General features: G+C 33.2%; 2 protein-coding genes across 3 annotated transcripts in view; one reads left to right on the top strand and one right to left on the bottom strand.

Moving 5' to 3' along the window:
* Positions 1-14,567, top strand: part of LOC126737349 (macoilin-1) — a 134,287-nt gene that overhangs the window by 74,809 nt on the left and 44,911 nt on the right. The gene's annotated exons all lie outside the window — the stretch shown is intronic.
* The window catches only part of LOC126737348 (zinc finger protein 84-like), a 55,708-nt gene that overhangs the window by 15,649 nt on the left and 25,492 nt on the right, over positions 1-14,567 (bottom strand). For both annotated transcript variants that reach the window (XM_050442210.1, XM_050442209.1), the window contains exons 8-11: positions 9,290-9,618; positions 8,990-9,157; positions 8,688-8,923; positions 3,620-3,871 (exon numbers count right to left, since the gene is read on the bottom strand). In XM_050442210.1, the coding sequence (XP_050298167.1) occupies positions 3,620-3,871; positions 8,688-8,923; positions 8,990-9,157; positions 9,290-9,618 (985 nt within the window). The remainder of the gene's footprint in view (positions 1-3,619; positions 3,872-8,687; positions 8,924-8,989; positions 9,158-9,289; positions 9,619-14,567) is intronic.

The raw sequence follows: 14,567 nt of genomic DNA, 5'->3' as shown, positions 1-14,567 counted from the left end.
CAACCAAAATATCTCAGGTTCTGATAATTCTTTTTTGCACATTAAGATTAAACACTCTTTTACTAAATATGCAGTCGGTAAGAGCTAACAGTAATGAGCTAGAGCTATTGTTAGATCATTTGGACTATCCTGCTATTTTACAATTAACAGAACATTAACTAAGACCGAATAAACGAATTCATATTTCTAGTTATAGCGTTATGGCGAAATACTGTAGAAACATATTTGCGCATGGTGGTATGATTAGCCTTGTCCATTACCATTATACTCAGAAAATTTAATTTCAAAGAGATAAATAACGTTGTTGATTCTTGTGAATACCTTTGTTTTGAATTTTCTGTTATATTTTAAATTTACAAACAAATACAAAAAGATTTTGTTTGTCAGTTTTATAACCGTTGTAATCTCGAGTACTTTCCTGCATATTTCACACATATATTGAAAAAGCAGGGGTGAGAGTATCGACCGCTGGGGTACTCCTCGATTACATGGTATAAATGTGGAGACTATAATATATATATATATATATTATATAGGATTATCTATATAATATATATATAGATAATCCTTTAAAAAATTGATATCCTCACGTGACACACCAAAAAATTGTAATTTTGGTAATAATAATTCGTGATTTATGGTATCGAAGGCTTTATTAAGTCCAGTAATGCCATACAAGTAGGACGATGTTGTTCCTCTTTAATTCTTATGTCGTTTAATATGTTTACTAAAGCCGTTTAAGTGCTAAAATTTTTCTAAATCCAGATAGGCAAACCGGAATTATATTGAAAGATTCAGCCTTAGATATACCTGACAGTATACTTATTGATCTTAAATCTTAAATTTCCTTCGGATCTACTATTTTAGCTATAGGTTTTATGATTGCCTTTTTCCCCATTGATGGATATTTTTGACGTAAAATGCATTCGTTAATAATATTGACCAATGGATTGAAGCAAATGGCTATGTTTTTATTGAAAAAAATTATTTTATTGTCCATATTTATTAAATAATAAATACATTCCCATGGAATGGCCAATCCATCCATAATAAAATTGTTGTAGTTTGAATTATTGTAATCTCGAAACAATATATGTGCTTGATTTCTAACGTTCTCATATTCAAAAATGGAAAAAATTAAATTTTGATCGGATATTGTCTCTGAAATTGGAGTTGGTTGTGATTTTTTGGATATTAATTGTTTATTAGATATTATGAAGTCAATAAGACTACTAAATACATTACTTGTATTTAAGTCTATTCTGGTAGGTTTAGCAATATTTTGTGTCAAATTAAAACTTTTCAAAAGAAATCTTAATCTATTACTCTACTTTTAAAAAGTCAATATTAAAATCACCCACCAATATTATACAGGGTATCTCACGACGAATAGACGCGATCAATATTTCGGAAACTAATTATTCAAAAATTTTGAAAATTTGGCACAGTCGATATACAACTAAAATATTTTGACAGTTGTGACGTTTTCGGTTATACCGGAAGTAGGTGTCAACTTCGTTATTTTAAATGGGACATCCTGTATATTTTTACATTTTTGGCTTCCACATGAAATTCTAGGTATATTTTATGTATAATGTCCTATACCTAAGTGTAACCGTTTTTGACATATTTTTAATTTCATGTGAAAACCTATGTTTATAAGCCCTAACATATCTACCGATTACTCCCTTTTAGTAGCCTTTATTTATTGGTTAGTTTTGGTTTTATTTCAGATACTATTAGACTTTAAAAGGTAAAGATTAAAAAAAAATTACAAATTACTATTAGTAACGCCCTCTCCAGTAACCAAGATGGTTAAGATGAAATCCAGTTCTTGTCTGTTCCTTGTTACAGTTTTCTTCTTCTAGTGTCACATTCTGAATATTGTACTACATGCCGTTTATTGACAGTTGTGATTATTGACAATTACCAACCTGGTAAAAGTAAATTTTAAGATTAGTTTTTTTATAAAAAATTTTGTTGCTCTTTAGAAAAACTATAGTGTAATTTTCGATTGGTACTTCGTCTTTTGGTGTGCCAGAACCATGCAGTAAACAAGTGCATTAGTCAAACAGTTTTCTTTTCGAATTATCCCGTATAGGGGTTCTATCTGACTAAATGAGGGTAAAGTAAACTCAAAGTGCAACTTATTTAGTATTTGATTTTACTGGATTTTGATGGCGATTTAAAACCCTAAAAACTTTTCACATGCCCATATTACATCGGCAAAAATTATGGCATTACTAATTGTCAACTGTTTTTTTCGAGGCAAACTCTCTAATATTGAGGTAAGCAGATCTTTTGATAATTTTCACATGTTTTGTAGATAATTTCATATATGAGTTTTGGGAAGTTTCTCAAGGCTAAACTTTGTACCCATTTTTCTAAAAGTTGTTTTAGAGTTTTTCTGGTTTGGGACAATTTTGGAGGAACTAATTTCTATGTGAAACTGGGTTCTATGGGATCCCACTTAAATTGTGCAGCCTAATATGGATTTGGCTGTAGCAGACATCTACTCTAACTTGCTACTAGAGTGTGTGTACTGTGGTCGAAGAGGTGAAGCGTGGAAACCTGCATTTGGTTCTGGGTTGGTGTTTTGGTGTCTTTGGAGTCTAGAATTTTGGCTGCTGTGTGCTGAGAGCCAAGTACCTTGATAAGAATACCTGTTTTTTTTTTTTTTAAACTTGAAGAACATATATTTAAAGAGTCATTGGAGAGTTGAACTTTGTGGCCTATTATTTAAAAATTGTATTTATTTCCTTTTTTTCCAACTGTTTTATACCACTAATATCTTGCGGTTCCACACCTCACAGAGTTCAACCTCACATTGTTTCAATATCTTATTATTGAAAACCTTTTAGTATTATTTATATTTACCTACATATTCAGTATTTGCATTTATGAATTTATTAATTGGTATCACCTGATATATTATGACTATTTGTAACAAGTAACTCCTGTAAGGCAAAACGTGGCCGGCTACGAAGAACCACGAGTATATGCTTGAGTTTTGTATTGGTATACACAGCTTCAGATATCCTAAGATTATTTTTATTAGTTTCCTAAATATGCATATAATAATTGGAAATATTTAGAGGTTTATAGGACACATTTCTGGAGAGGCTTGATAGGTATATATATTTTTTAAAGCAGGGACACTGTGCGTGGCGGGATATATTGTGCTACTGTAAATTTTTAGTATTTAATTTTAAGAAGCTCTCTCTTTAAAAGTATTTTTATAGTATAGCAGCCTGGTAGATTGGTTCTCCGGCTCTGTATATTTTTCTCTTTATTTTACTTGAAATTTTAACTAGTCAGACTTTAGTTTATTCTTTCTTCTACAACAAGTTTTGTCATCAAACACTAACTTAACTCCACTGTTACTTTATTTTATTATTTTAATTGTTCAACTCTTTGCTGAACTAAATTATCCATTATAAACCTTGAAAAACATACTTAAGGTAAGCCAAGTTCGGCTAAAAAGGTGCATACGGAGTGTATATTACTGGACCACTCAGACCAGAAATAAATAAGAAAAGCCATTAATTTGTCCAACCCTTTAGACTACGGTAATGGGAAAACGTTAAAAAAACTATATTAAGAAAATGTTAATAGTTACCAGTATGAATCCGGACGTGATTCGTCAAGTGTTCCTTCCTAGTGAAACTCTTTGAACAAAAATGGCACTTGTGCGGCGATTCCCCTGTATGTTGCCTCACATGGTTATTCAGATGTTCCTTCCTAGTGAAAGACTTTGTACAGTAAGTGCACTTGTGTGGAGACTCTCCGGTATGTTGCCTCACATGGTTCACAAGATGGTCTTTTCTAGTAAATGCTTTTGGACAGAAGGTGCATTTAAATGGAGTTTCGCCTAAAAAAAATTAAGGACACTTTGACTTAAAATATTTTTAGTTGTGTTTCACAAAATAAAGTAAACAGAAAATTATAGCCTCAAACATATGAAAAGTGATCTATTTAATTTGATACACTTTTAAAATAGTATGTTCTAGGAAAAAAGATTGTTTAGTTAAAGGAGAGAGGGTGTATACAGTGTGGCCCAAATTGGGTGTACATGTATGGGTATCTTGGAAACTATAGGAGATAGAAAATTGGTTAAATGTGGAAAGGGCATTGTAGGGCATTTAGTTACCAATTAAGTGCCGCTTTAAGAACGATTTTATCTTTTTCCGATTTTGAAATATTTAGAAAAAATGGAAAAGTTCTATTTTTGAAAAAGGGCTGTAGTTTTTTTATTTCAACGTATATGTAAAATCTGTAAAAACATTATTGGGACAACTTTTTAAGGACAATGCATACCTGAACTCTGAAGTTTTTGTTTTCGACGTTTCTGTTCTGAGATTCCATCCTCAACTTCTTTTTTTCTTATGGCGGCCATTTTGTTTTTTAGCTAAATTAAAAAGATCTTTTTTTCCCTTTAAAATTATGTACGACGATTATGTAAGACTTTATGATAAAAATATTTCATTCTTATATCAAAAAGTTACAAACTTCATTTTTCGCGGAGTTGGCCACGAATGCGGAGGCCATGATTACGGAGGCAATGTGTCGTATAAACAAGTATTATTGTTTAATGATTTAGCGTCATTTACTGACAATTCTGCAAAATATTATTTATTTGATTTAACTTTTTATCTTGTTTAGTAGTTTTATCTTGGTCATTTCATGTTATTGTTCTTGTTAGTGTTAAATAGTTTTTTCGTATCTAATTCTTTCCGTTTGTTTTTAGTGAGTTTTGTTTAAAATTGTAACTTCCAAAAATCGCCATGCGACATACCAGTGAAGAAAAATTTGACATATTGGAATGTTATATTCGCCATGCTTGTCATGAACCTTAGAATGTTGGACCATAGAAGTTTTGAAATACCAACTACTACTACCAGAAAATTATCAAAGGGACAATGAATCTCGCGATGAAAACATTTTAGACCATTTTAATGCGAACCAGAAAACATCGACTCGAAAAGCTGCAACTGATATGAATATACCAAAAACTACCATTTAAAGGGTTCTTAAAAAATATATCGTCCATAAAAGCCTACTATTGTTCAAGGTTTAAGGGATACAGACTACTCAAGACGATTATAATTTTCAAACTGGTTTATAAGGCAATGTCAAGAAATACATAATTTCAGCAGGAAAATTATTTGGACTGACGAGACGTTTTTTAGCAACTGCGGAATATTCAACAGGCATAATCGTCATTTTTGGGCTACTGAGAATCCTCATGAAGTGGCTAAACGTAGGCTACAAATAAGATTTGGATTTAATGTATGGTGTGGTATGTATAGTAAGTTAATTATCCACTCCACAAAATTATTTTCAAGTAAAATGCTATTGTTTGTTAGATTATCAATTCAAAATTCAAAATATCAATAGAATTGTTTTTAGATAATCACCTTATTGGACCCTGTATTTATCACCAAATACTGACAGGTCAAAGATATTTAAATCTTTTGGAAGAGCAGATATTACCTACCAAGAGAGCTATAATACCTGAAGAACAAATACGGAATGAAGTGTTGTTTCAACAAGACGGGTGTCACGCACATAATACTCGGGACGTTCAAAACTTGTTAACGCAAGCATGTAACAACAAACTTATCGCAAACCACGGTGCTGTAAATTGGCCAGCTAGGTCTCCAGATATTACACCCCTTGATTTTTATCTTTGGGGATATGTAAGTTTACGAGTTTGAACCTCCTGCCACTCTCGAACAACTAGAAGGCAGGGTTCAGACTGTCTTAACTAATATATACAGGGTGTTTGGCGAAGGGTTAGTCAAACTTGGTGGGCATATAGATAGGCTCAGATAGAAGATATTTTCTTAATAAACTTGTGTTCTAAAAGTCTCGGGTTTTTTTTATACCATTGATTTTGTGTTATTTTCAGGATTTTCAAAAAATTATGCCTTTTGACATCTTTAAATTTTTTCAGCATATTTTTCACGTTTTTTTTTACATTTGTATTTTGTCTGTAATGTATCCTAAATCTAATAAAATCAATATCAAGTACAAATAATACCGAAATAATTCGTTTTGAGCTCAAAAAGTTAATACAAGTAGCAAAAAAAGTTATGAAAGGTAACTTTAACTTGACGCAAAAAAAAAAAAAACTAAAATCTATCAAGATGTTCAGGTAGTTTTAAAAACATCTCCAGTTAATACTCTTTTCAATGATATACGATGTGTAACACAAAGCCGACTAACTTGCCACAATTCATGACTTTAAAGGACAATAAAGTAAAAAAAATATTTTTTTTAATTTTATGTATTTATTTAAAAATTACAAATTTTATTAAAACTGCGCTCCCCTGGCTCTAATACACGCCCTACGTCGCCGTCGCATTTCCACTGTCGTAAGACGATGCCGCATCTCTTTTCAGATAGTTTGAAAAAGCGGCATCGATTCTTTGAATGGCCAAATGAGGAGATCGTGGAACATGCTATGGGATTGTTGTTGTGATAACAACAATATGTGCTACATATTGTTGTTGTCATTTGACATTTGTCGTGGTGTAACTTTTTAGCTTTCTTACGTACCCAAGTCGTTAATTTAGTATTGTATCGTTTCTGTAGTTATTATTGTTATTGTTAATACTGTTGTTATTGTTGCTGTTAATTGAGTTTTTATATTGTTTTTGTGACTTTCCTTATTTTCGTATCATTATCGCCACAATGGCTGCATACACTACCGAAGAATACGCCGATAGTGAGCGACGAGTACAATTTTACCGCTTTTTGCTTTACGCAGATGTTGAAAATTGACACTTTTTAAAAAGCCTCTTATGGACAGATGAATCAACAATTACACGTGCGGGGATATTTAACCAACATAATTTACATTATTGGGAAAACAAAAACGTAAATCATCTATTATTGGGAAAACAAAAACGTAAATCCGCATTTGACCAGAGCCAAGTCTTTCCAAACAAGATTCAGTGTTAATGTTTGGGCAGGTGTGATTGGGAGACACCTCATCGGTCCACACTACTTGCCGAGAAACCTCAACGGGGACAATTACTTACATTTTTTACAAAATGATCGCCCACAATTATTGGCTGATATACCCATATTTAATGAAGACCGGGCCAATCGACTTCCAGAATGACGGGTGTCCTGCACACTATCGGGTCGCCGTTAGAGAATTTCTGGACAATACTTTTCCCAATTCGTGGATCGAAAGAGCAGGTCCCATCGCATGGCCCCCACGGTCCCCTGATTTAACCCCTCTCGATTTTTACGTATGGGGACGTGCGAAAGAACTCGTGTACGAGGTGGAAATTGATAATCTAGACCACTTAATTCAAAGAATCAATGCCGCTTTTCTAACCGTCAGAGAAGAGATGCGACTTCGCCTTACGACAGTAGAAATGCGACGGCGATGTAGGGCATGTATAAGAGCCAGGGGAGCGCAGTTTCAACAAAATTTGTAATTTTGAAATAAATACATAAAATTTAAAAAATATTTTTTTTTACTTTATTTTCCTTTAGTCATGAATTGTGGCAAGTTAGTCGGCTTTGTGTTACACATCGTATATCATTGAAAAGAGTATTAACTGGAGATGTTTTTAAAACAACCGAACATCTTGATAGATTTTAGTTTTTTTTTGCCTCAAGTTAAAGTTATGTTTCATAATTTTTTTTCTACTTATATTAACTTTTTGAGCTCAAAACGAATTATTTCGGTATTATTTGTACTTGATATTGATTTTTTTAGATTCAGGATACATTACAGACTAAATACAAACGTAAAAAAGACGTGAAAAGTATGCTGAAAAAATTTAAAGATGTCAAAAGGCATAATTTTTTGAAAATCCTGAAAATAACACAAAATCAATGATATAAAAAAACCCGAGACTTTTAGAACACAAGTTTATTAAGAAAATATCTTCTATCTGAGCCCATCTATATGCCCACTAAGTTTGGCTAACCCTCCGCCAAACACCCTGTATATAAAAACTCCCTGCGCAAGGTAACTATTTATATTGTGAAGTGTTATAGAAGTGTTTTAAAGAAATGTGAAAAATGTTTTAACAAAAATGGCTGTCATTTTGAATAGTTTCATTCAATACTATTGTTACAAGTTTTTAATTATTTTTTTTAGAAATTACGTAAAAGTATAAGTTAGCAAGTTAGTAAGTTAATAATAATTGTGTGTACGACAAAATGCCAATAAAAACCATGGCCAACTCAGTGAAAAATAAACTATTTAATTTTTTGACGTAAACATAAAATATTTTTTTAAAGTGTTATACTTCATTTAAAAGGGAAAAAAAAGATCTTTTTAATTTAGCAAAACAACAAAATGGCCGCCATAAGAAAGAAAGTTGAGGATAGAATCTCAGAACCGAAACGTCGAAAACAAAAACTGAATTTAGGTATGCGTTGTCCTTAAAAAGTTGTCCTAATAATGTTTTTACAGATTTTAAAAATTCGTTGAAATAAAAAAAATACAGCCCTTTTTCAAAAATGCAACTTTTTAATTTTTTCCATATATTTCAAAATCAGAAAAGGATAAAATCGTTCTGAAAGCGACACTTAATTGGTAACTAAATGCCCTACAACTTTCCCCATTTAACCAATTTTCTATCTCTTAGTTTCCAAGACACCCATACAGGTACACACAATTTGGGCCACACTGTATATTTATACTAATGAGCTCTTACCTGTATGTTGCCTTACGTGATTGGTCAAATGCTCCTTTCTCGTAAAAGATTTGCTACAAAACATGCATTTATGTGGCGATTCCCCTGTATGTTGCCTCACGTGGTTCAACAAATGCTCCTTTCTGGTAAACGTTTTCGAACAAAAGTCACATCTATGAGGAGTTTCCCCAGTGTGCCACATGATGTGATTGGTAAAGTGCTCCTTTCTGGTAAAAGCTTTTCCGCAGATCTCACATCTAAAAAAAAACAATAGGAAAATAATTGATTCATTGCAACCTGAAAGGAATGATTAGGAATTTTACCTAAAAGGTGTATCATTTGTATGACTTCTCATATGGTTGGCCAAATGCTCCTTCCTAGTATACTTTTTACCGCAGATGGTGCAACAATGTGGGGTTTCCCCCGTATGCCACATCACATGATTCATAAAATGTTCTTTTCTTGTAAATGACTTTTTGCAAATTTCACACCTACAAAGATAAATATTAATAAAGTACAGAGGAAAATTGAGAAAGCCTTGGCTTTATTTAAAATACATTAAACATATTACATTTGTTTCATCTACGATTTCAGTAAATGGGTGTATAAACGCCTGTTATTACCTGTGTGGGGTCTCTCCTGTATGTTTCCTAACGTGGTTCACCATATGCTCCTTTCTAGTGAAATTTTTGCCACAAAACTGACACCTATAAGGGGTATCTCCCGTATGGCACCTTATATGGTTCTCTAGATGTTCCTTTCTGGCGAACGTTTTACCACACGTTTGGCAAGCATAAGGCTTATCGGCGGAGTGGCGTTTCATGTGCCTCTCCAGAGTGGGCGCGTTGGCAAATACGTGGAAACATACCGTGCACGTGAACATGCTGCCTCCCAGATGGCACTTTCCATGTCGCGTCAGTTCTTGACTGTTTTGAAATGCTTTTCCGCATACCTGGGAAAAAATCGGTTTATATTTCTGCGTTGTTTAGTTAATAGTTAATGGATAATTTTGGACCTTTGGTTAAAATCCATGCAAAGGAGGATTTTTTGAGTCAAAGTTAATGCAACAGGCCGCAAGGACCATTGTTCAAGCAAATTTTCCGTATTCGAAATGACTGTTTAAGAAATAGTATCAATAAAAACATATTTACAATCCGGCATCTTTGTGGGATGATTCACCAGAATAAATTGTTTCAAAAATTATACTGTATAGGCAGAAAGGTTAAAAAAAGATATGCGTTTGGCGATGATTGGAAACAAAAAATATGTCATTGAAAGATCCAGTAAAAGAAATAAGAAAAGGCTTTAAATATCCAGATATCTGAAAAGAGCTTCAATGCCTTTAATCAAATTAAAAATTACTGCTAATCTGATAAGGAGCTGCCCATTATCTATGTAGATTGATTTTGTCTACTTTTAAAGCCCTCCCCCATCCTCCTTCTACCACGTAGCCTATCGTAGCTTTTCCCACACCCCTACCACCACGCTATAAAAACATGTAGTCTTTTTATGTCAACTGCCTTGTAAATAGTTCTTTATTCAAAGAAATTGAGACAATTCTTTTAATCTGAGCTTGGAATGAAAGACGAGACAAGTTATTCATGTAATGTAAATCATCTATTATCGGTTCATATGGTTATAGTTTTTGTGCTATTTCAGGGAATTGATAATTGCGCGGGCTTTTTAAATTAGAATGAAAATATATACAAATTAAACATCGTAAAGCTTTGACTTTATAAAACTGCATTGGCTCCAAGGGAAGAATTTTCATTCTCCAGAAAAAAAAACATAAAATAAAAAATAAAACCAACTAGCCTAGGCCAAGACTCCCAAGATGTAGCTCACACCATGGTTTTTCGGCGACCCCTCCCTCTCCCTTATGCAGGCTACGTGGTTTATGGACACCCTCTAAGTCTGGAAGTTACAGAACTATGACTGACTTATAGAACTATGAAAGCAAATGACTTCTACTGCTTAAATCCCTCAAAACAATCTAATGCCAATCATTAATAATGTCAACCCTGAGAAATTTTATTGATTTTTCAACTGTGACCGAAAAGCTTTTATCTTTTCTACCTCTCCCCTTTAATGAGTATCTGAATAAGAAAAACCTTCGCAATAAGTCCTTTTCTTATACTGATGTGAGTTTTAATAATGTGCGAGAGGTTATAGACACCTTTACGTGAAAACACAGTAAAGGTTTTGATGGGTTAATAATAAGACTTGAAAAGTCAGTAAGCCTGCCCAAATTCCTCTAAGATCAGAAAAACTATTCCAGTCTATAAAAGTGGTGTTAGAATGCCCTGATTTCCCTGATCCCATTTAAACATTTTTGAGTGGCTGCTAAAATGTAACTCAAAAATGTGGAAAAGTTTTGTGATTACATAGTTCAGGAGCTTTAAGGAAACAACTTTCCAACGCCTTTGACCAATACCCCCTTTAGAAAGGCCAGAGCGCTCACAATAATGTTGGCGTGACGTCATCATATGTAGGCCTAACAAATTGAATCACATACAGTGGTGGCCAACTAATTAGAAACGATTTTAAAAAAATACTTTATTCAATGTTTCAGTTCTTTAAAATAAATTAAAACCAACTTGTTGTAAAATTTTGATTGTTCATCACAACAGCAATATATAATTTATTTATAGACATTCCACTAAGAAATTTGTAAGGAATGCAGAATATAAACAAAATTTATAGATAACACAGTTGGCCATCTACTTAGAAACGATGAAAATAAGTGCGCGTATAGTTCATTTCAAACCTTTGTACTGGTAACAATTTGTGTTTTTTGTATCTACAAGCCTTGTCTTTGTGTCTTCCACAGTTTAAAATGGGTAGAAAAAAAAATTGTGATCCGTCAATGCGTAAAATAATTTTTACGCTAAGGGAAAGAGGTTGGACTTATAGTAAAATAGCTGACCACCTAAAATGTTAAAAAAAAAATGGTTTTCTATGCACTCAAACACATAAGAACACAAAGAACATAAAACGTACGAAAATATTCCACGCAAGAGAAGATCTAAAAAAACCAGCCAACGAACTGATGAAACTATTGTTCGAATAGAAATGAATCCATTTTTAACCTCCAACCAGATTAAAGAAGAACTTTCTCCAGCTATCGCGATATCATCACGAACTATAAGACGACGATTTAATGAGGCCAACCTATTTGGACGAGTATCCCGCAAGAAACCACTGCTAAAGAAGAAAAATCGCCAGGCTAGATTAAAATTCGCTAAGGACCATATTAATTGGACCATAAAAGAGTGGAAAAAAGTATTATGGTCTGATGAGATAAAAATAAATCGCATTGGTAGTGATGGTAGAATATTTGTGAGAAGACCAAGGGGTGCGGAAAATGATCCGAAGTATACAATCAGCACAGTCCAACATGGAGGTGGAAATATAAAATTATGGGGATGTTTTTCGTGGCGTGGTGTTGGTCCATTAGTGAAAATTGACGGTATTCTTGACCAAGAAAAATATAAAGATATTATGGAGAACCACATGTTGCCGTTTGCTGATGAAACTTTGCCGGTGTCTTGGTCGCTTGGTCGTTTTGCAACAAGACAATGATCCCAAGAAAAATAGATAAAAATCTGAAAGTAAATTAAAGATTAATAGTATCTTAAAGTAAATTAAAGATCTGGCGGAAGAAGCAGATCAGGCGTGGAAATCGATACCACTAGCGAGATGTCAACATCTGGTGGAGTCAATGCCCAGGAGATGTAGAGCTGTCATTAAAACTAGGGGATTTGCTGATTGATTTATTTAGAGTTTAGAGTTCTTATTTTGTTTTTTTAAATTGATAATTCTTTGGTTTATAATTAGTTCTCCAATTCAATATTTGTATAAAAAATTAACTTTTTTTTAAAAGTGTATATGTGAAGACAAATCCACTAAATTTATGGTAATATTAAAGGTAAATGTTAGTTACGACAATGGGCGAGAAATTTAAGAATAAACAATTTTCTTTACAAAAGATTTATGATTTTTATTAATTTATTCACACTGTTTCTAATTAGTTGGCCACCACTGTAGTAGCCGACCGACGAGTGACAGTCGGCTACAGGTTGTTTATCCTCCCGCAAGTGTGTGAATTAAATTTTCCTAAAGGTAATATAATTTGCAATATATTTCTGAGCAGGATCCCAAAACAGGTAAAATTATTTTAGTCAATTTAAAAAACCCCGATTAAAGAAAAATTCTATTCCAACTATTTTTCCAAATTGCCCCTTGCCCAAATTATTTTTAGAAAAATTTAGTTGTGCAGAAAAGTAAGGAAGAAAAATACAAGGAACTTGACGAGTTATATCTTCTGCAAGCTTTAGAGCAAAGTAAACAAGAGTTTAATATTCATAAAGAGGAGACACATTTCCACAATTTTGAAAAGTTTTTAAAGGTGTTTAAAAGTTTTAATGTTAAGGGTGGGTGGTTCTTAGTATCAAATTCTGATAATTTAACATTATTTAAAATCGAATATACTCCTGGTCCTGTAATAACAGAACTTGGGCAATTGTTATTTATAAAGATTTGAAATTAGAGACGTAATTATATGACCAGTCTGTTTCTGTTTCGATACCAAATTTAAATTCGCTATTTAGAACTAGCAGTTTGGATAAGTTAAGGCATATATATAATTGATAATAAGTCAACTCTGTCAACAACTGAGCCAAATTACTAAGGTGGTAACCAAATTGATTCCGACAAAACTAAAAACATAATACATATTGTTATAGATATTCTTTCAAGTATAAAAGGCTCTTATAAATTAACACAAAACTTAAAATTTGTTTCAGAACAGCTAACTTGTTTAACAAAGGAGAGGTATACATATTCACCCAGCACCATCAACTTATGTTCAATTTTATTTACTATCAGTCCCCATTGTTATAAATATTTGCCTAACCATGTCCCTTTTATACTGCCTCATCTCAAAACAGTAAAAAACATTCGCAATACATTTTTAACAGATCCTCACATCGATGAAAGAATTTTTTTTAACCTAAGCTCAGAAGATTTTTTAGGACCTAACACATAAAGACAAAAATGTTATTTGCTTGCTTGCTTGCTAGTTTTAATGGCTTCTGCTACGAGGCAATCTGCCAGCACGATTTGGAGATTCGGGAAAACTGTCGGGTATGTACCCTGTTCCCCGAATCGATATTTTCACAATTTTTAATACTGAAATGCACGGTGACGCCTCCCCTACCATGCATCCGGCATCATCCGGCCTGGCTACCAGCGTGATAAGGTTCAGCTATCACTGGCAAAGGGCAAGGGCAGGTAAGAGTCTAGGAAGGGTTCCAAAGGATAGGAAAGGAAAGAACGACCACGTGTTGACTGGGTGCAGGATAGCGCGGAAGTAGGATTGATACTTTCACTAAATTTACTTCTTAAAGGCACGTTATATCCAACGGCAAGGGGTAGGAAAGGGTTTAGGAAAGGAATCCGAAGGATAGGAAAGGAAAAAAACGACGTGTTGACTGGGTGAAGGAGGACGCGGAAGTGAAAATTTTATTTTATTATATTTCTTTTTGATAAAATTCATATTGACCCCTGTTCGGATTATAAAGGAGGCAATACTGTAGGAACTGCAGTAAATAACAATACTATTGAATCCTCTGCGGTGGCATTTATGCTAACTAACCCATGTTCAAGTTTCAAAGAAGGTATATATATGTCCTGTGTCCAGAATAAATTCGGAAATGTTATATCAGTTTATTAAAACAATAATAGAAACTTGAAACTTACTAAAAAAATAATAGGAAATTGGTTACCTAGTATTTTGTACAGTTAGTGATATAATGCAGTAAATAGTAAGGCAATGAGTAATATTTTACCCTTTAATAAACTCAGTGTGGTTTACCCACATCCTATTGATCCAGCAAGAAC

The sequence above is a fragment of the Anthonomus grandis genome, chromosome 6 (assembly GCF_022605725.1).
Source record: "Anthonomus grandis grandis chromosome 6, icAntGran1.3, whole genome shotgun sequence".
NCBI classification, from domain to species: Eukaryota; Metazoa; Arthropoda; class Insecta; order Coleoptera; family Curculionidae; genus Anthonomus; species Anthonomus grandis.
Note: the sequence above shows the minus strand (reverse complement) of the source record. Positions and strands in the feature narration are given on the sequence as shown.